Source organism: Sinocyclocheilus grahami, unplaced genomic scaffold (assembly GCF_001515645.1).
Source record: "Sinocyclocheilus grahami isolate Dianchi unplaced genomic scaffold, SAMN03320097.WGS_v1.1 scaffold2454.1, whole genome shotgun sequence".
In the NCBI taxonomy this organism is placed as follows: Eukaryota; Metazoa; Chordata; class Actinopteri; order Cypriniformes; family Cyprinidae; genus Sinocyclocheilus; species Sinocyclocheilus grahami.
Genome location: NW_015507633.1, coordinates 1,322 through 19,928, shown reverse-complemented (window position 1 = coordinate 19,928; position 18,607 = coordinate 1,322). Strand labels below are relative to the sequence as shown.

General features: G+C 37.6%; 2 protein-coding genes across 4 annotated transcripts in view; both read right to left on the bottom strand.

The window, feature by feature from the left end:
- Positions 1 to 1,729, bottom strand: part of aars2 (alanyl-tRNA synthetase 2, mitochondrial (putative)) — a 19,384-nt gene extending 17,655 nt beyond the window's left edge. For both annotated transcript variants that reach the window (XM_016261486.1, XM_016261487.1), the window contains exons 1-3: positions 1,442 to 1,729; positions 842 to 943; positions 755 to 810 (exon numbers count right to left, since the gene is read on the bottom strand). In XM_016261486.1, the coding sequence (XP_016116972.1) occupies positions 755 to 810; positions 842 to 943; positions 1,442 to 1,699 (416 nt within the window). In that variant the 5' untranslated portion in view covers positions 1,700 to 1,729. The remainder of the gene's footprint in view (positions 1 to 754; positions 811 to 841; positions 944 to 1,441) is intronic.
- A 1,349-nt stretch (positions 1,730 to 3,078) lies between these two features.
- The window catches only part of LOC107575072 (ribosome-binding protein 1-like), a 16,558-nt gene continuing 1,029 nt past the window's right edge, over positions 3,079 to 18,607 (bottom strand). Inside the window, exons 2-28 of one of the 2 annotated variants that reach the window (XM_016261484.1) lie at positions 14,065 to 14,758; positions 13,798 to 13,946; positions 13,584 to 13,706; positions 12,890 to 13,042; positions 12,676 to 12,794; positions 11,407 to 11,560; positions 10,659 to 10,797; positions 10,386 to 10,519; positions 10,226 to 10,251; positions 10,008 to 10,115; positions 9,809 to 9,871; positions 9,669 to 9,729; positions 9,562 to 9,596; positions 9,373 to 9,460; positions 8,198 to 8,290; positions 7,922 to 8,014; positions 7,756 to 7,830; positions 7,581 to 7,670; positions 6,978 to 7,070; positions 5,863 to 5,934; positions 5,635 to 5,727; positions 5,211 to 5,294; positions 5,074 to 5,139; positions 4,696 to 4,779; positions 3,843 to 3,923; positions 3,617 to 3,760; positions 3,079 to 3,502 (exon numbers count right to left, since the gene is read on the bottom strand). In XM_016261484.1, the coding sequence (XP_016116970.1) occupies positions 3,467 to 3,502; positions 3,617 to 3,760; positions 3,843 to 3,923; positions 4,696 to 4,779; positions 5,074 to 5,139; positions 5,211 to 5,294; positions 5,635 to 5,727; positions 5,863 to 5,934; positions 6,978 to 7,070; positions 7,581 to 7,670; positions 7,756 to 7,830; positions 7,922 to 8,014; positions 8,198 to 8,290; positions 9,373 to 9,460; positions 9,562 to 9,596; positions 9,669 to 9,729; positions 9,809 to 9,871; positions 10,008 to 10,115; positions 10,226 to 10,251; positions 10,386 to 10,519; positions 10,659 to 10,797; positions 11,407 to 11,560; positions 12,676 to 12,794; positions 12,890 to 13,042; positions 13,584 to 13,706; positions 13,798 to 13,946; positions 14,065 to 14,731 (3,123 nt within the window). In that variant the 5' untranslated portion in view covers positions 14,732 to 14,758 and the 3' untranslated portion in view covers positions 3,079 to 3,466. The remainder of the gene's footprint in view (positions 3,503 to 3,616; positions 3,761 to 3,842; positions 3,924 to 4,695; positions 4,780 to 5,073; positions 5,140 to 5,210; positions 5,295 to 5,634; positions 5,728 to 5,862; positions 5,935 to 6,977; positions 7,071 to 7,580; positions 7,671 to 7,755; positions 7,831 to 7,921; positions 8,015 to 8,197; positions 8,291 to 9,372; positions 9,461 to 9,561; positions 9,597 to 9,668; positions 9,730 to 9,808; positions 9,872 to 10,007; positions 10,116 to 10,225; positions 10,252 to 10,385; positions 10,520 to 10,658; positions 10,798 to 11,406; positions 11,561 to 12,675; positions 12,795 to 12,889; positions 13,043 to 13,583; positions 13,707 to 13,797; positions 13,947 to 14,064; positions 14,759 to 18,607) is intronic. The other variant, XM_016261485.1, reaches the window with a different exon arrangement.

Sequence of the window (18,607 nt, the reverse complement as noted above, 5' to 3'; positions counted from 1 at the left end):
GATCTGTGCCTTGCCACAGTTCTGTCTCTGAGCTCTTCAGGCAGTTCCTTTGACCTCGTGATTCTCATTTGCTCTGACATGCACTGTGAGCTGTAAGGTCTTATATAGACAGGTGTGTGGCTTTGCTAATCAAGTCCAATCAGTATAATCAAATACAGCTGGACTCAAATGAAGGTGTAGAACCCTCTCAAGGATGATCAGAAGAAATGGACAGGACCTGAGTTAAATATATGAGTGTCACAGCAAAGGGTCTGAATACTTAGGACCATGTGATATTTCAGTTTTTCTTTTTTAATAAATCTGCAAAAATGTCAACAATTCTGTGTTTTTCTGTCAATATGGGGTGCTGTGTGTACATTAATGAGGGAAAAAAATGAACTTAAATGATTTTAGCAAATGGCTGCAATATAACAAAGAGTGAAAAATTTAAGGGGGTCTGAATACTTTCCGTACCCACTGTATATATTATTCCTTCTACTCAGGGCCGTCCTTAGGGCGGTGCAACTGGGACCCCTCGAACCGCGATCACGAATGGACTGAGGGGGGCCCCGCTCCCTACCTGGCACTGGGCCCCGCGTCAGCTTGAGATGGCCCTAGGGACTCTGTAAAATGCAATTCATACACATGATAACTTGAATAGAACTCTTGCATTATGAACATGTTTTTAATAAAATTTCATGTTGATATTTTTTAGGGGGCATGAAGTGTCCAGATATTATAATTAAGAAAAATGCTTCTTAATTATTGACCAGACCTTGAAGTAATCACCAAACGACCAGTTCCCCAGCATCTCGAAGAAGGTGTGATGGTACACGTCTTTCCCCACATCCTCCAGGTCGTTGTGTTTGCCTCCGGCACGGACACACTTCTGACTGTTCACCACCCGCCGGTACGATACCATCTCACTGCGGGGGTCCGGACAGCCCAGAAGAATAGGCTTAAACTACGGGACAACACAGACCATGATAACCTAATATCAAAACAATTATTATAGAAGACAGTGTCCCTAAAAAGCACTAAAACCTCTCTTAAAAGCAATTTTTTATTCTTTTTTTGAGCTGTAAATAAAAGCTATTTTTTTATTTGTCACATCTATACTAAAAATATTTTGACTATTAAATTATTTGTATTTATCGAGTCTTCAAGATCTACTTCTTTATTTATATAGTTATAGTTTCCAAAGTTTTAAAAAGTTCCACAGTTTTAAATTCTTCAAATATAGGCATTGTTTCAAACCATTTGACTTTATGAACATAATAACGAGCAAATATAATAATTTAATCAAAAATGAATACTAGATTTTAAAGCGCAAACCTTATATTTCTCCCTACTTATACTATGGTACGTGTCCAAAAGCGTAGTAGAACCGTTGTACTTTGACGTGGCTGCTGGATTTTATGTTTGTGTAGTTATCCTACATGTGTGATTGTGGATCGTGTACCTGGTTCATCCCTGCATTGACGAACAGAAGAGTCGGGTCTCCTCTCGGACGCACGGGGGAGGACGGCACAACCCGGTGTTCGAAACCTTCCTTGAAAAAGTCGATAAACTTCCGCCGTACTCTTTTAGATGTGAATTCTTTATGCGATTCTGAGTTAGACAGGGCCGAGCAGCGTCTTATTCCCGCAGATAAAGCACTTAATTTTGTTTTTAAAAGCGCACAGTGGAGCTGTTTCACCAGCCCTATGCGCGCAGCCATCTTGCCGCGTCACAGCGTCAAACAGCAGCATCCAATCAGCGACGAGAATGAAACTGAAACCAAAAAAACATCCACTTCATCTTCAGAGCTGCTGTGAGAGAAAAAAATACCGTCAAATGCACGCTGAAACTAAAACTAACTAACCTTCACGACAAACCGTCAAAATAAAAGAAATTATATGACTGAATATATTACTACTACTACAATGCAATTCTCAAAGTAATAATAATATTATTATTTTTAAGGAATATCATACAACCAAGTTATATTTTATTATTATTCATTTATACAGTTCTGTTGTGCAGCATCATGTCTGATAAAATAAAATAAATACAAATGCAATGTTTTTGTTGTAAATTGATTTTCATTTGATTTATATATATATGTATTGAAGTATATCAAACAAGTAGCCCTTGAGACTATTTTATCCCTTCAGGGAGCCCTCACTCACAAAAAGGTTGGAGACCCCTGTTCTATATTCTTTGCTGAAACTAAAAGAATATATTGAATATATGAAAAATGTAAATATATAAAATCTTTAAAAAAAATTGTGTAATGTGCTGAAACAAATATATGCAACTTATATTAAAAATATATCAAAATATAACATTTAAAATGTATATAAAATATGTATATATGATGTAGTAAACAGGAAATTAGATTTTTAAAGTTACGTTTTTGTAAGCTTTTAAAGCGAATAATACATCAATCTCAATTCATATCTCCTCAGTGTTCAGGCACTCAAACATTTTGGTGTCATACAAATATGAAATAATGAAAAATATTTACTGTGGCCCTATGTCTGCAAATGTATTAATCAACACCACCAACCAAAAAATCAGATCAGTAAATTATATTAAATATTTTACTTTATCAAATATTAATATATATATATATATATATATATAATACATATACATATTTACAGTACCACTCAAAAAATTGGGGTTGGTAAAATGTTTAAATGTATTTGAAAGTGTGAAGCATTATTACCATTTAAAATAACTTTGCTATTTGAGTATATTTAAAATGTATATCAAGATTTACAATGTAAATTATCAGCCATTATTTTCATCTTCAGTGTCCTTCAGAAATCATTCTAATATGCTGATTTTGTGCACAAGAAACATTTCTTATCAATGTTGGAAAATGTTCATGTTTTTGTAATTTTTTTAAAATCCTTTTGACAAATAGAACATTCTAAAAAGAAAAAAAGAACGTATTTGAAATAGAATAGTAAGAATGTAATGCATCCTTGTTGAAACTTCTTGTATTAATTTAAAATGTATATATATTTTTTTTTCATTACTGACCCCAAACTTTTCAACACAGTAGTCCAAGTATGAACTACTTGATTTAAGTAAAGACCAACCCACACGTTCAAGTACATAGTTTATTATTATATCATCACATTTATTACCAGCCGACTACAAAAGTGTAGTAGCTTGTATTGCACTGCTGCATCATGAAATGTTCCTTCCATTGACCCTCATGAGAACATGCAAACAAAAGAGAAAAAGAGCGATTGCACAAGTCATCATGTATCTTTCACTCGATCACTGCTCCCTTTTAACACTGCGAGCGGTTTTGCAATAACTTTACGAGATGTGTTCAGTCACCTAATGATCAAAATATATAGTTATACTTCCTCCCTTAACAATCCTCACTGGCTAATAACAGTCAGCATATTTGCTACAGTAGCGGAGAATACAAAAGTAAATAAAGCATAAGAACAATTAAGGCACTTGGGTTGTTGGGTTTATTCTGTCAAACAGATGTTCCTTCTTTAGACTCTTCGGCTTCCTGTGGACAGAAAAAAAAAAGTCAAGGTTACCGATACATTCCATATGAAATATATGCTAGGCAAAGATTGACAGCCCTACATTTGTGAATGTTTGGAAAGCGTTTATAATGTACCTTGCCATGTAACTGTTCCTGCAGGTTCTTCACAGTCTCGGTCTCTTTGTCCAGCTCTTCCCGAGTGCTTTTCAGGAGCTGTTGAACTTTAGTGGCTGCCTGGCCGAGGTCTCGCGTCAGCTTCTTCTCTTTCTCCAGTCTCTCCTGACATAGACACATGCAAAACATACACTATTCCTGTATATGCTGGTTTAAACTTGAGATTTTGAAGAGGTGTTGTAGGAACCTTTAGTTCTGCAGTTGGTCCTTCTCCAGCAGCTGTCAACTCTTCTAACTGAGCCTCGAGATCCCTGATGCACTTCTGAGCCTGAGTGGAAAAATACATATATAAACACCCTAAGAATTTCAAATTGTGAACAATAGTCTACATAATATTCTAAATAAAACTTCATTAAAAAAAATGTGTATTCAAATTTAATATAATATAAACAAAAAGAAAAAAAAAGAAAAAATCTAATTTAATTCAATTTAAAAAATCAAAATAATTTATTTACTAAAATAAAATGAATGAAATAAAAACAAATTAAAATCAATCAAACAAAAATTAAAAAAAAAATTTTTTTTTTAAACAAAATCAAATTAATTAAATCTCAAATTAAATAAATTAAACATCTAAATAAATGTAAAATTAAAATGAAATTAAATAAAAAAGAAAATAAATTAAAGAAAAAAATAACTTAGAAGCCATAATACTAACAAAAATTATTAAATTAATAAACAAAAAGGAAAAACAACAAAAATTCAGTTCAATTTTAAAAAATTCGAAATAAATTATATATACAATATATATCAAATTATTTAATTTGAAATAAAATCACTTCAAAATAAATTTAATTAAGTGTAAATCTAAATAATTAAAATAAACTCAAATGAAAGGAAATGAATCAAAGTAATATTTAAAAAAATATATAAATGAAATAATTTATTTTTATTTCAAATTTGATTAATTTAGGTCCTTTTGCCAATTTTATTGATCTGGTTTTTGTTTACGGTTATTAGAATCCTTAATATTAAATGTACTAGCTTTTATGTTGTCATCCAGCATGAAGAGATCCAAACAGCCCTCTGAAATGAGTCACCTGTTCATAGTTGTTTGCAACCTGTTGTCGTATGTCCTCTTCTGTCTGCACTTCATTTGTTGCCTCCTCCAGCTGTGTTTTCACCTGTAAAGTTTGACATTGGGGAGTATGAGATGTAAGTTTCAGTCACAGTTACAATACCCTCACACAGCAGGACACAACAGCATATACATGTACACATGGGCGTGTACTTTAATCGCTCAAGACAAAAAAATCATGCCAGAGAGCTGTCTTCATGCCAGGCAGCACATAATACATAAAACATGCTACACCCTCCTTCACCAAAAGACTTTTATGAAAGAAAGAACACAAGATGCACAAAACACACACTGGGAAATGAAAACAGATACAGTTAATACATGCACAACCAGTATTGACCTGAGTAGACTGTGTGCTCTCCTGTTTCTGAACTTGCTGAGACACTTCCTGTAGCTCCTGCCTGACCTGTAACGCACAGCTGTCACTCAAAGTAGAAACCCAAGTGTCCACCTGAGACAAACCCATGTGAAACTTACCAGTAAAAGTTCTGCTCTCTGTTCCTGAGCTTCCACTTTGGCTGATACCAGCTGGACCTGCGTTTCTGATAGCAATGCCTTCAGCTGAGAAGAATATAAAAACAGTCACTTTACCTTCCGTGGGTAAAGACTTCTTACTTAAAACTTAAATTAAATATTATTATTATAATATAAACGACAAAAAGAAAAACAAACAAAGAAAAAAGTAAAAATCTAAATTTAATTCAGTTCAATTAAAAAAAGCTAAATAAAACGGTATAAATTGAGATCAACTGAAAATGAAATAAAATATAAATAGTGCATTTAAAATAAAATCCCTTCAAAATAAACCAAGATCAACCAAAATGGAATTAAATGAAAATGAAATATTAAAATACTACAGTAATTTTAATTTAAACCCAATGGGGTGGGGGGGTCGTTTTACCCGAAACATCTCTTCTGCATACGTTTGACTGATGGTTATGGACTCCAGTTGTTTCTCCAGCTGTGCTTCCAAAAGCATCACCTGCCCCTTCAGCTGCAAAGAATCGAGAAATCATACGTCTCTGTTAGAACACATTTGGAAAACTCACTTGGTTTTAAAGCAACATGAGTCAGAAACCCGATAACAAGTCCCCAAAACTCAAGAACAATGCTAAACGTAAGCATGCACCTGATCCGTGTCTTGTGTTTCAGCATTTATCTTCTCTATCGTCTCCTCTAGAACCTTCAACTGATCCAGGGCCTGTGGGAGATCCATACAACTTAAAGGGATAGTTCACGCAAAAATGGAAATTACCCCATGATTTACTCACCCTCAAGCCATGCTAGATTTAGATGACTTTCTTCTTTCAGATGAATACAGTCGGGAGTTATATAAAAAAAATGTCCTGGCTCTTCTGAGCCTTATCATGGCAGTAAATGGGTGTTATTTATCAAGTCCGAAAAAGTGCATCGATCCATCAGAAAAAGTGCTCCACACAACTCCAAGGGTTTAATAAAGCAAAGCTCTTGAAGCAAATCGATGTGTTTGTGTAAGAAAAATATCCATATATAAAACTTTATAAACCGTAATCTTTAGCTTCCGCTAACTGTCGTACACATGCTCACAAGAGAGTGGCGCTCCAGCAGATGACGTAGGCGTAGCGTAAGCTCTGGTGAGAAGTGACGAATGCGGAAGCGCAAAGGAGAGAGCAAAACAAAACACCGGTCATGAATTAGAAGTACAAAACGAGGATTTGTAAAGAGAAGTGTTGGAGGATTTCGATATAAGCCAAAAGGAGACTGGCTTTCCTTTGCTGTAAACAAAACTTGGTTCTCGTGAGATCAGCATATTCTCACCGGAGCTTACGCTACATCTACTTCATCCGCTGGAACGCCACTCTCTCATGTACATGCATACAACAGTTAGCGGAAGCTAGAGATTACAGTTTATAAAGTTTTAAATATAGATATTTTTTCTTACAATGTATCTATTTGCTTCAGGAGGCATTTATTCAATCCCCGGAGCTGTGTAGAGCACTTTTTATGATGGATGAATGCACTTTTTTGTACTATTGAAAAATAACACCAATTCACTGCCATTATAAAACTTTGAAGAGCCAGGATATTTTTAATATAACTACGATTGTATTTGTCTGAAAGAAGAAAGTCATATACACCTAGGATGGCTTGAGGGCGAGTAAATCATGGGGTAATTTTCACTTTTGGGTGAACTATCCCTTTAAGCATAACCACTTGGATGTAGTAAAAGGTCACAAATCCAACATCAGCGAAGGACGTTCTTACCACCTGTTTTTGCTGCTCAGCATCTGAAATCTTTGAATTCCATGTGAGCTCACCGTCCTCCACACTCTTCTGCAGAACTTTCAGCATGCTCTCCTGTATAAAACACACAACATTTACCCAAAAAAACTTTATGAAGGCCTACTAAAGTCAAGGTTTCATTAAAAATTTTAGAGAAAAAAAAAAGTTACATTTACAGAATTTGACTTGACTGTTTCATTCTGCTTTTTAAAGATATACATTATGAGATTAATTATGAATGTTTTATTCTATAGCCATAGCTTTTAAAGCAAGATTTTTTTACATTTGTTTTCTTGACGTTCATCACTACTTCTGTAGAGTCCTTTAATTTAGTGTGCACTTTTTCTCTTCAGGTTTTTACTGACACCTACTGGCTTGGATGTATGAAGAAAAAAAAAATGATAATCTGATGTCGACATGGCAGCCACCATGATAAGGACCACTTTTTTCTAGACCATTGATATGACTGAAGTCTCATGTGAGTGTAAATCAGTTTAAACCTATTTGCCAAAAGTACTTTTTTTAAAGACCTGCTTTAAAGAATAAAGTCTAGTCAATATTTGCATGATAACTGTATCACTGTACCGTTTCACTGAGAGTTGTTCTGTACTGTTCACACTCGGCCTGAAGTGACCTCTGGCTCTCCTCTGACAGGGCGAGCTTCTGCTGCAAATCCTGACACATATTCAGATAAGCATAAAACATGAGAAGAAGAAAAACCGTGCATTGAAGATACGTGTGCATAGAGATGATCTCTCACCGTGTGCTGCTGTTCTGCTGGACTGTGTGCCAGGGTCTTCTGTGCTTCATGTGTGAAAGCTTCCAGCCAGTTTGACTACAACATGCATTTTTAATTTAAATTACCTGTACCTGTTTGAAAACTATTAACAGGTATACATTTCATTAAAAAAGGGGCAAATTCTAACCTGATGTGTTTCTATGCTGATGTGAGGGAAGAGTTTCTGGAAGGCATTTCTGGTGTCTGTCTGGAAAGAGCTCAGCTGCTGCTCAATTTCACTCTACACACACACACAAGCCTTTGATCACTAAAATAAATTGAACTATACCACAAGAAAAGTGTAGTTTTAGCCAACTACAGCATTTTGATGATAATGAACATGCCATTCTTCATGTTTTTTGTGTATTGTGTAGATATACAATTGTGTGTGTGTGTTTATACTGCGCGTGTATATCAGGGTTACCTGTGTAGCCTTGGCTTGGCTCAGTCTTTCTTCATTCAGCCTCTCAGCAGAAGCCAAAGCCTCCACCGCAGCATAGTTCTTCTCACGCAGCTCCTGAACACACACCACAATCAGATGTGGATAGATTTGTAATTTAGAGCTGGATGTATTAAGGGATAGACAGACAGATGAACTGACAGGTATTTTGATATGGATGGACAGACAGGTTAGATATGGACAGATGTGCAGAGCAGATATGATGGGCATAGATAGATATGGACAAATGAGTGGGTAGATATGGACGGACGGGTTGAGTTGATGTAGACAGACAGGTGATTAGATATGGCTGGACAGATAGATATTGATGGATGAGAAATGGACGGGTTGGGTAGATATGGATGGACGAGAAGGTATACAAGAATGGGTTTGGTAGATATGGATAGACAGGCTGGGTAGATATGGACGGACACATAGGTTGGCAGATATGGATGGATGAGAAGCTATATATGAATGGATAGGCTGGGTGGATATGGACGGACAAGTAGGTACATATAAACTAGTTGGGTAGATATGGTCAAACAGGCTGGGTAGATATGGACAGACCGACAAGTTGGATAGATATGAACAGTAAGGTAGTTAGACATGGATGGAGAGGTAGTTATAGATGAAGGAGTAGGTACATTTAGATGGACGCTTAGGTAGAAATGGATAGACAAGTAGGTATATATGAACAGTTTGGGTAGATATGAATGGACTGACTGGGTAGATATAGACTGACACATAGGTAGGTAGATATGGATGGATGAGTAGGTTTATATATAAGCATGTTGGGTAGATATGGTCAAACATTCTGGTAGATATGGACTGACGGGTTTGGTAGATATGAACAGCAAGGTAGTTGTATGGACAGATATAGATGGACAAGTAGGTATATATGAAAAGGTTGGGTAGATATGAATAGTAAAGCAGTTGGATGGATAGGTAGATATAGATGGACAAGTAGGTAGAAATAGGTATGTAAGAACTAAATGGGAAGAGATGGATGCACAGGTAGGGTAGATATAGGCAGACAGACTGGGTAGGCATGGACCCATATGTTGGGTAGATATGACAAGAAAGATAGTTAGATGTGAATGGACAGATAGGCAGAAATGGACAAGTTGGATAAGTATGGATGGAAAGGTAGATGGATTCACATTGCTCTTGGCCTTCATTCTCTCAATCTCTTCTTTAAGCTGTTGAAGTTCCTCCTCCAGTGAGATCATGCGCGCGTCCTTCTCCAGACTTACAAAACCAAAAGTCATTATCAGAAGCATAAAGGGGAAAAAAAGTGGCAAATATCTGAAAGAATTGACAAAAAAAAAAAGAAAAAAAATCTCACTTACTTTTCAAACGGTGGCTCTGCTTCAGTGGTATCAGCCTGTTGATATACAATTATAAATCAATTAACATGTATTACACGCATGCAAATATTATCAAATGCTCCACTCACACTTTCCATCTTTTCCAGCTGAGCCTGTAGGGATGCCACCAAATCCTCTTTCTCTTTCAGACTGATGGATAGAGAGAAAGAAATTCAATCGAAATTGTCTACAAAATATACTTAAAGAAAGAAGCAGCTGTATTACATACCAAGTTTTAAGTTGGTCGATATCTGCGGTGTATTCCCTCCGTTCTGTGTTGGCCTCATTTACCCTGAAAAACAGGTCCATGTTTGGATCAGAGACTAGATAGCCACATATGCACAGATAACTGAAGTTCTAGTAACAACAGGTGTGATTGATTCCATCTTAATTTGAAGACTAATTAAATTCAGCATTAAATATCATACCTATTCTGAGTTTCCTCAGCTTGAGTTCTCTTTACTGTGTCAAGTTCCTCCCTCAGCTGAAGAAGCTCTGCCTCCAGTGATATCAGCTGGTCTTCCCTGTCTTTCAGACTGCAAACAAATACATCTAAATACTCATGGTACCATTAAACTTTGAATATGAAAATATTTAACTAAACGTAGGGATTCATTCATTTGAATCCAAACAGAGTTCACCTTACCTGCTCCTCAAATGTTCAACCTCCTTCTGTACAGAATCGAAACAGGGATGAGAATAGTATAATTTCTCATTCCGAAAGTTACATGCAGCACAGTATCTGATATTAACCTGGTTTTGGTGCATTGCAATGGCAACTATATCAGAGTGCCAAATATTTGTACCTGGATCTGCAACTGCACTGCTGCTTCTGTCTCCACAGAGGGCTTTTCCTGAGACAGCTGTGCTCTCAGTGTCTCCAGCTCTTCACATCTGTCTTGCAGCTCTGTCTCTGTAGCACGCATACGCTCCTGGAGTTCTGTAAACAGAAATAATTACCATCTTAAAGTTGCTACAAATAGAATATGGCTCTGAATGTCTTTTACAACTCACTGTTTCCGTCTGGGAACACTCATATTCATATCAAGTGAATGATGTGTGTGTTTGTGTGTACTGACCAGTGAGGGTCTTGGCTTGATCTTTTGCTGCGTCTGCTTGAGCCTGAAGGGTGGTGCTGCCGTGCTGAGCCTCACGGAGTTCCTCACTGACGCGATCCAACTTCTTCTGCAGAGCCTGCTCTGCTTCCACATGGAACACCTAACCATGGACAGAGAGACTAGTAAAAAGAATAGTTCACCCCAAAACAACCATTCAATATTTTGTGTAAAAGGCCAAAATGTAAGTTAAATCTAAAGCTATTATACAGCTTAATTTGGAAAGTAGCAAAATATAGTGCTTTTTTGTGTTTTTTGGAGCCTGATAGTCTGTGTTCACCATATATTTTCATCGTATGGGATAATTGAAGTCATGCAGGTTTGGAAAAATGAACTGTAAATGATGACAGTATTTTAATTTTTAGTGAACTGTTTAATTTAAAAAAAAATGTATTAATTTCGACAGAGTTTTAACCACAGAGGTTTACATTTCTTGCATAGCAAAGCTGAAAAATAAAGAAACCTAAACAAAAATACCAACCAATCCACCCACAGATAAACACAGACAAAACATCCTGAGAGAAAGGCATTCCCTTTAAGGTTATATTATTATATATATATATATATATATATATATATATATATATATATATATATATATATATATATGGTGAAATTCCTACCCAGGTGAAACAGAATTATCATGGTACAAAGACGACAACAACCTCAAAATGATAATATAACAGTAAAGAGGTCAGGGGTTTGGGCCTACTTTTGTTTGTGCTAGCTGTTCTTCGGCAGCCGCCATCTTAGTTTCCAGAGTCTTCTCTCGCTCTTCTTCAGCATGCCGAGCAGTCGTGCGCTCATTCAGCTCTCGGTTGAGACGCACACAGTCCTGACGCAACTTTGCCAACTCTGCATTCTGCCTGTGTGCGTGAAAAAGCCACAGATTCACATAAAAGAAATGGTTGGATATGACATTTTATACCTGGAGGCAGGTTCAAAGCTAGTTTGGGGTGTGTAGACCAGATTCGATCCTGCATCTCCCACATGAGCACTAAGGTCATTGCATGTTCTAACAACTGTAATTTCTTCACCAATCAAATGCAATTTCACAAATAGTCTGATTTTTATATTTTCTCAAGAAAAACGTAAGTGGCACTTGTCTGGGCAAAACTCGACGGCAAAATTTGCCAGTGCATTTCAATGTGGTTGCTAAGGTCTTCTGAGTGTGTTTTAGCACGAAGTTCACTCAAATTCTTGAATCGATTTTGCTTGACAATCCTCATAAGGCTGCGGTTCTCTCGGTTGGTTGTGCATCTTTTTCTTCCACACTTTTTCCTTCCACTCAACTTTCTGTTAACATGCTTGGATACAGCACTCTGTGAACAGCCAGCTTCTTTGGCAATGAATGTTTGTGGCTCCTTGTGAAGGGTGTCAATGATTGTCTTGTGGACAACTGTCAGATCAGCAGTCTTCCCCATTATTGTGTAGCCTAGTGAACCAAACTGAGAGGCCATTTTGAAGGCTCAGGAAACCTTTGCAGGTGTTTTGAGTTGATTAGCTGATTGGCATGTCACCATATTCTCATTTGTTGAGATAGTGAATTGGTGGGTTTTTGTTAAATGTGAGCCAAAATCATCACAATTAAAAGAACCAAAGACTTAAACTACTTCAGTCTGTGTGCATTGAATTTATTTAATACACGAGTTTCACAATTTGAGTTGAATTACTGAAATAAATGAACTTTTCCACGACATTCTAATTTATTGAGATGCACCTGTATGGTTGTTAGTGTGCTCTGGGCAACTGTTCACTGGTCCAAGTCAAAGAAACCCATGCTCAAGTCTCTCGCTCAGGTCCCTAGATATGTCTCCCTCTGTTCAGGTTATTGGATTTTTCCCCACCTAGTTTGGCATCCACCAGTTGAAATTTTTTGTATACTTTTTTCATGTCTATAGGGGAGTGGAAAGAGTTACACCAAAGTTTGACACTTCATTGGATACACTATAATGTTACAACGGGACTGTGTGCGTAATACCTGCTTTCGGCCTGGCTAGTGGCTTGATTTAGGGCATCTCTGAGAATAGAGTTCTCCTGTTGCAGACGGGCCAGCTGAGCATTCGGTCCGTTCTCCAACTGCTCTTGCAGGCTTTGAATCTGTGGCCACACAAACAAACAAACCATTCAATAATCTGACAACATACTACCCAGCTTAGGGAGAAGGACAGTGTGAGAGGCTGGTGAATTCTGACCTTGCTGTTGAGCTGTTGTGACTCCTTAACATGCTCCTGGTCGGAATCCTGCATACTAGCCTGAAGAGCAGCAATCTCCTGGCCACGGGCGCTCAGCTCAGAGCTCATATGGGTCTCTACGGATGTCATCTTGCTCTTTGCAGAACTCAGCTCCTATTAGCCAGAGCAATGGGAGTCAGAGATAGAGTTTACCAACCAGACCCTCAAGGTTAATGTCAATTTGCCAAATAGGACATATTCTTGATGTCTCAATGTCATTGTTGGTCCTAGGACAACATTCTTATCAACCAATCAGATTTATGAGATAGGGAAAGGGGAAGGGTCAGAATTAGGGGTTTACAGATGGGGATAGGGTAATCTCAACCAATCATATCTCTGTTATTAAATTAGTTAATGGTTATGTTACAGATAGGGGTAGTGTTAAGACTAGATTTTGACAGGAACATTGCCCCACCCATCCATCCTCCAAAACGTTATCCTTTGTAGGGTTGTGGGGATGCTAGAGTCTATCTCACCACCTCAGGGAAACACCCTGGACGAATGGCCAGTCCATCACAGAAAATTGCCTCGGGACCAACAAAATACAATTTTTTTTTTCAATAGTCACTCAAGACCTTGCTCTGAATAAGCTTGATCATGAGTAGAAACTAGCTTGAACCTTGTTTGTTCAGCTATGCATGTTGACAGGCATCACCTTGGTAAGCTCTCTGACACGGGTCTTGGCTGCAGCAACATTGTCCTGCTCAGCGGTCAACTGCTTTTCCTTCTCCTCCAGCTGCTTCTTCAATGCCGCCAATGGGTCACCCTTCTGAGATGCCTGCAAATAAAAGGAAAGAGATATGGGTGCTAACAGAAAGAGACAAGTATTAGGGGTTTGAAGAGGGGTTGATCTGGTGTATAATTTGTACCAGTTGCCAGGAGTCTTTTCCTGCCTTCTTGCTGATGATCTCTAAGAGTTTCTGTGTCTCTGACTCGTTGAATGATGCACTATTCAGACTGGAAACCACAGTTTTATATAGTGACGCCTGGGGGACATTGACCGTTTCCACAGAAACCACTTAAAAGAAATTCAAAATTAGGATGGACTGATGAGGGTATTGCAAAGAGTGCCAGTTTAAACGGCTACCATTACATTTGTCCTAGATCCTAGATGGATGTGTCCAAAGAATACTCACCTGGCTCAGTCTTCTTCTTAGACTTCTTCTTGGTTGGAGCTTCAGTTTTGGGTTCTTCAGCTTTAGGGGGAGCAGCAACCTCAGGGGCAACTGCTACTTTCGCTACCACCTCTGCAACCACTGGTTCCACCTTAACTACAACTTCTGGGACCTCTACAGGTTTGACCGGGGCCGGTTCCATCTTGGCCACCTTCTTCTTTTTCTTCTCCTTGGGGGAAGGAGCAAGTGGGGCCACCACAGCATTTAGAGTGGGAGGGACAGCACACTCAACAATCTTAGGAGCTGGTTCAGGTACAACTGGCTTGGGTTTAACTTCAGGCTCAGGAACAGGCACAGGTTCAGGTTGGGGTTCTGGTTCAACTTGGGGTTCTGCTTTGGGCTCACTGTTCTCAACCACAGGTTCAGGGATAGGCTCAGGTTCTGGAAGGTTCCCATTTGGCTTCTCCTCCTTCTTCTTGGCCTTGTTTTTCTTTTCAGATGCCTTTTTCTTCTTGTCAGAGCGCTGGGGTTGGATCTTGCTTGTGTCTTGCCTTTGTTTGGCCAAGGCTTCTTCATATGATGTCTCCTTCATGGAAAAAGTTGACACAAGCGTAATGCCAATGGCAGAGAACACCATGAAGCCACCAAACACCACAATTCCCAGAGTTTGAGGGTCGTACACATCCATCTTTGCTCAGTCCTTTCCCTCCTAATCCTACAAATATGCAAACAAGGACTATTTAATGTTAAGGACTGTTGAATGTTAATGACAACATCCTAGCATTTCATACAAGTACCAAGAACCATTTCACACAAGAACTTCTTATTTCTTGGACAGACATAAAAAGCAATGCTAAAATGTATCCTTAATTTTTGCATCCTAACATTTACACTCCATGCCCAATTTAATAAGTTCTGTCCAGTTGTAGATGTTTTAATAAATAGGCCTACATAATGTTTTGAAAGATATTCTTCAAGAACTATTTAGAATATTTTCACATAAGTGATACACTGAAGTGTTGTTAAACTGGTACATTTGTCTTTTGGACTTGATACTGCCACCTATGTGTGGATGCAGCATTAAGATAAAGCAAAAGCTTTCAGTTACTGACATTTCAGTACTATATTTCCATCTTGGTTGTGTATTAATCATTTGGCTAGTCAGGGCTCGCAAAATCGCTGGCCCAACGTTCCAGGGCTATTGTGTTTTCCAGTCGGGCTACCAAAATGTATCACCACTCTGCCCAACGGGCTATATTAAATGCAGATATCCCGCGGGTCCTTAACTCCCAAAGTGAGTTTTATCAAACTTAAGGCCATAAAAAGTTTTAAATACGTTAAATGGTATGAGAAATGTCTTAATTATAATTTCAAGAGGTCTTACAGTTGGGGACAGAAAGATAAGAGTTGCGATACGGCTGGATTAAACTTCAAAACGCAATGATATCATTGAATAAATATGAGCGCTGCACGTTTCAAGTCAAAACGTGGCTCAGATGTCTTTATTTGAATGTATCTGAAGGGAACCGACTGTCCTCAGAAACGTGTCATTGGTATTTTAATTTCATTTGACATATAATTGCTGATAAAGCAGCGTTTATGAGCGCGGAGCTGCTTACAGCTGTAACCGGGGAAATGAATTTGCATTTCCAATAAGCCTTTGTTGCTGTTTATGGTCAGATCAATGCAAATATCAACTAGGGCTGCACAGAGCCGTTGTTCACTGACAAGCTGCGCGAAACATGCGCAAAATATGAACGTGGTTTTACGCAGCTTGTCAGTGAACAACGGCTCTGTGTAGTTAATGCTGCTCAATGTGAAAGCACGCACGTGATGGAGATTTACCACTGATTACAGAACTGGCTTTACTGACAAGATGCACACTAAATATCGCATGCGATTTATCGTGCAGCCCTAATATCAACTCATGTTTTTTACGCAGCAAACACAGAGTTGTAAATGAGAAAGAAGTTAATGTGCCTTCTAAAAATCTAAACAATTAAGACGTATAATATTTATACGTTTTAAATTGACAATTTATTTGCTTGATTTATCCCTTTTCATAAAAATTGTCTGAAGGCTGAAATGCTGTTGTATAAGATTTTTGTGAAAACCTGTATCTGAACTGTAAATCATGTAATTTTATGGCTCGATACTGTATGTTACCATAGACATTGTCCAACCCCATTCATACTGTGTTCATTTTACTTGTGCAGGTCATGAATTGCCTTACATTTATTTTTAAAAATTCTGCAGATACCCTATAAATAGTGAAATAAAATTCCTTCCTTTATATTTGTTGATATTTGAGTATTGAAAATATTTTTGATTGACATTCAAACTCCTATGATTTTTTATATATATTTATATATATTTTTTTTTTTTTTTTTTTTTTTAAAAAGGTCTTTAAATTAATTTTCAGGTTACCAAAATTTGAAGGGTACTTGCACGAAGGCCTACCAGGAATTTTGAAATTTTACGAGCCCTGCTAGTCATTTGTTGAGCTTACATAAAGGGCAAAAATAAAAATAAAAAACTGGTTGCACAATGCTGAGTGGATGGCTGTAAAAATGATGCCTTGAGACAGTGTGAAAAATCTCTTACTCTTGCAAATTTTGAGAAGTTATTTTCAGGTAATGCAACACCCTGCTGAGACCACGCTCCTCAACATTCTCTCTCCCACACAGAGAGGCATACATTCAGTTTCCAGAGGACAGGTCTGTGTGCAGCAGACCACAATAACCTTCCCCCAACCTCACGTTTGCACTAGCCAGTGCAACTCTTGCCTGGAATTTCTATAGAGGGGGAATCTAAATATCTGCCTCAGGCGATCAGGTAAGGAGGAATGCTGAATCAGGTAAGGAGGAATGCTGACTGGGCTTAAAGGAAATACTCTTTACAGCATATAACTTAACACATGCATTATAATTTAAAAACTGCTTTGTTTTTTATAGAATAGCCTTAAAGAACGCCTACAAAAAGCCTTGTGGTGGTGCTATAGCACAGTAATGATACCAGATGGTGATACCACAATACTTGTTCTAAACAATTACCATGGTATTTATAAGGTACTTCAAATAACACCATAGTATTAACATGGTGCATATCCAAAAACATGGTAATACTGATGTGAATGGTTACACATAGATGTGTGCACACACTGTCAGAGCTGTGTGAGATCACTACCATCCTGCTTTTGTGGGGGCGGGTAGGGGTGTTAAAAATATATATATATTTTTTTCCCCTATAGATTTTTAACATTCTAAAAGCTCTTTATTTCAAAGATACTACAAGCTAGTCAGTGTATTCAGTAGGTGTAATGTATTGTAAGTTGCTTCAGAAGTATTGCAAGTATTACATACAACAATAATAAAACAGTGCATTGACACAAAAAACAGGAAATTTACTTTTGGTGCTTAAGTACTTTTAAAAGCAAGTACTTCTGTACTTTTACTTAAGTAAAAATCTGTCTTTACAACTTTTACTTGTAATGGAGTAATATTTGACCAGCAGTATCTGTACTTTCACTCAAGTAATGGAGTTGAGTACTTTGTCCGCCTCTGCCCTTAAAAGGTACTTTGGTGGTATTAGGGAGGTTAAGGCATCAGTAATGCTATGGTAGTTTGACATTTCAGAAAGACTGGCACTTTTGTGGGATGGGATGGGAGAATTTTTCTGTGACAGTTTGCCCACTGTCATCATAATTAATTTCTGTAGCACAAACAGTGCTGAAAGAGTTCAGTCCCAAAGTTATGGTTTCTTAGGGTTAGGTGTTTTTTTTTTGTTTAAATGCTTACCGTAGAACATAACACTACAGTTTGAGAGTTAAGGTTCAAGAAAGCATGTATCGTCAGCCTTGACTGAACTAGAAGGGGAGAAAATTGGGAAACATGTTTGCTAGCAATTGCAAAACCCATGATCTTTCCCCTGTTGGCTTCAGTAAAGCTTAAATGGCAATACATTCCTCTCAAATTTGTGTAGGTTATGTAATTAGTCTGAAGACTTCCAGTAATCTGAGATAACTACAGTTTACACTGAGGGCAAGTAATTGTCACAGAGTAACTGTTTACAAGATCAATAGTTCACATGTGGAACGAGAGTCTTATCGTGCTGTGCTACTGTTTGTTAGGATTTAGGTTGTGCTGTATATGTGTCGAAAGGCCTTAATGTAAAGATGAGAAATAATTGACTGAAGCTACTCCTAAAATGCATGCTCTTTGCTTTTACCCCTGTTATTCATTAAGTAAACAAGCAGGGCCTTTCGCAGCTCTGTTTGCTAAGGATTAAAGCCTTTGCAAACAAATTTTTACTGTATTTGTAATGTTTGTACACTGTAAAAAAAAAAATCTGTGACATTTACGGTAAAATACCGGCAGCTGTGGTTGCCAGAACTCCCCCATTAAAAATATGGTAGACACATTTTAGGTTTTACAGACTTAACTTAAATTCACAATAAAAAAAAACGTATTTCATTAACTGATGTAATGTTAATAAACCAGCAAATTGAAGCACTATTATATGTTTTGAACCATTGTAATGCTGATAACCACCAAAAACAGGTGGT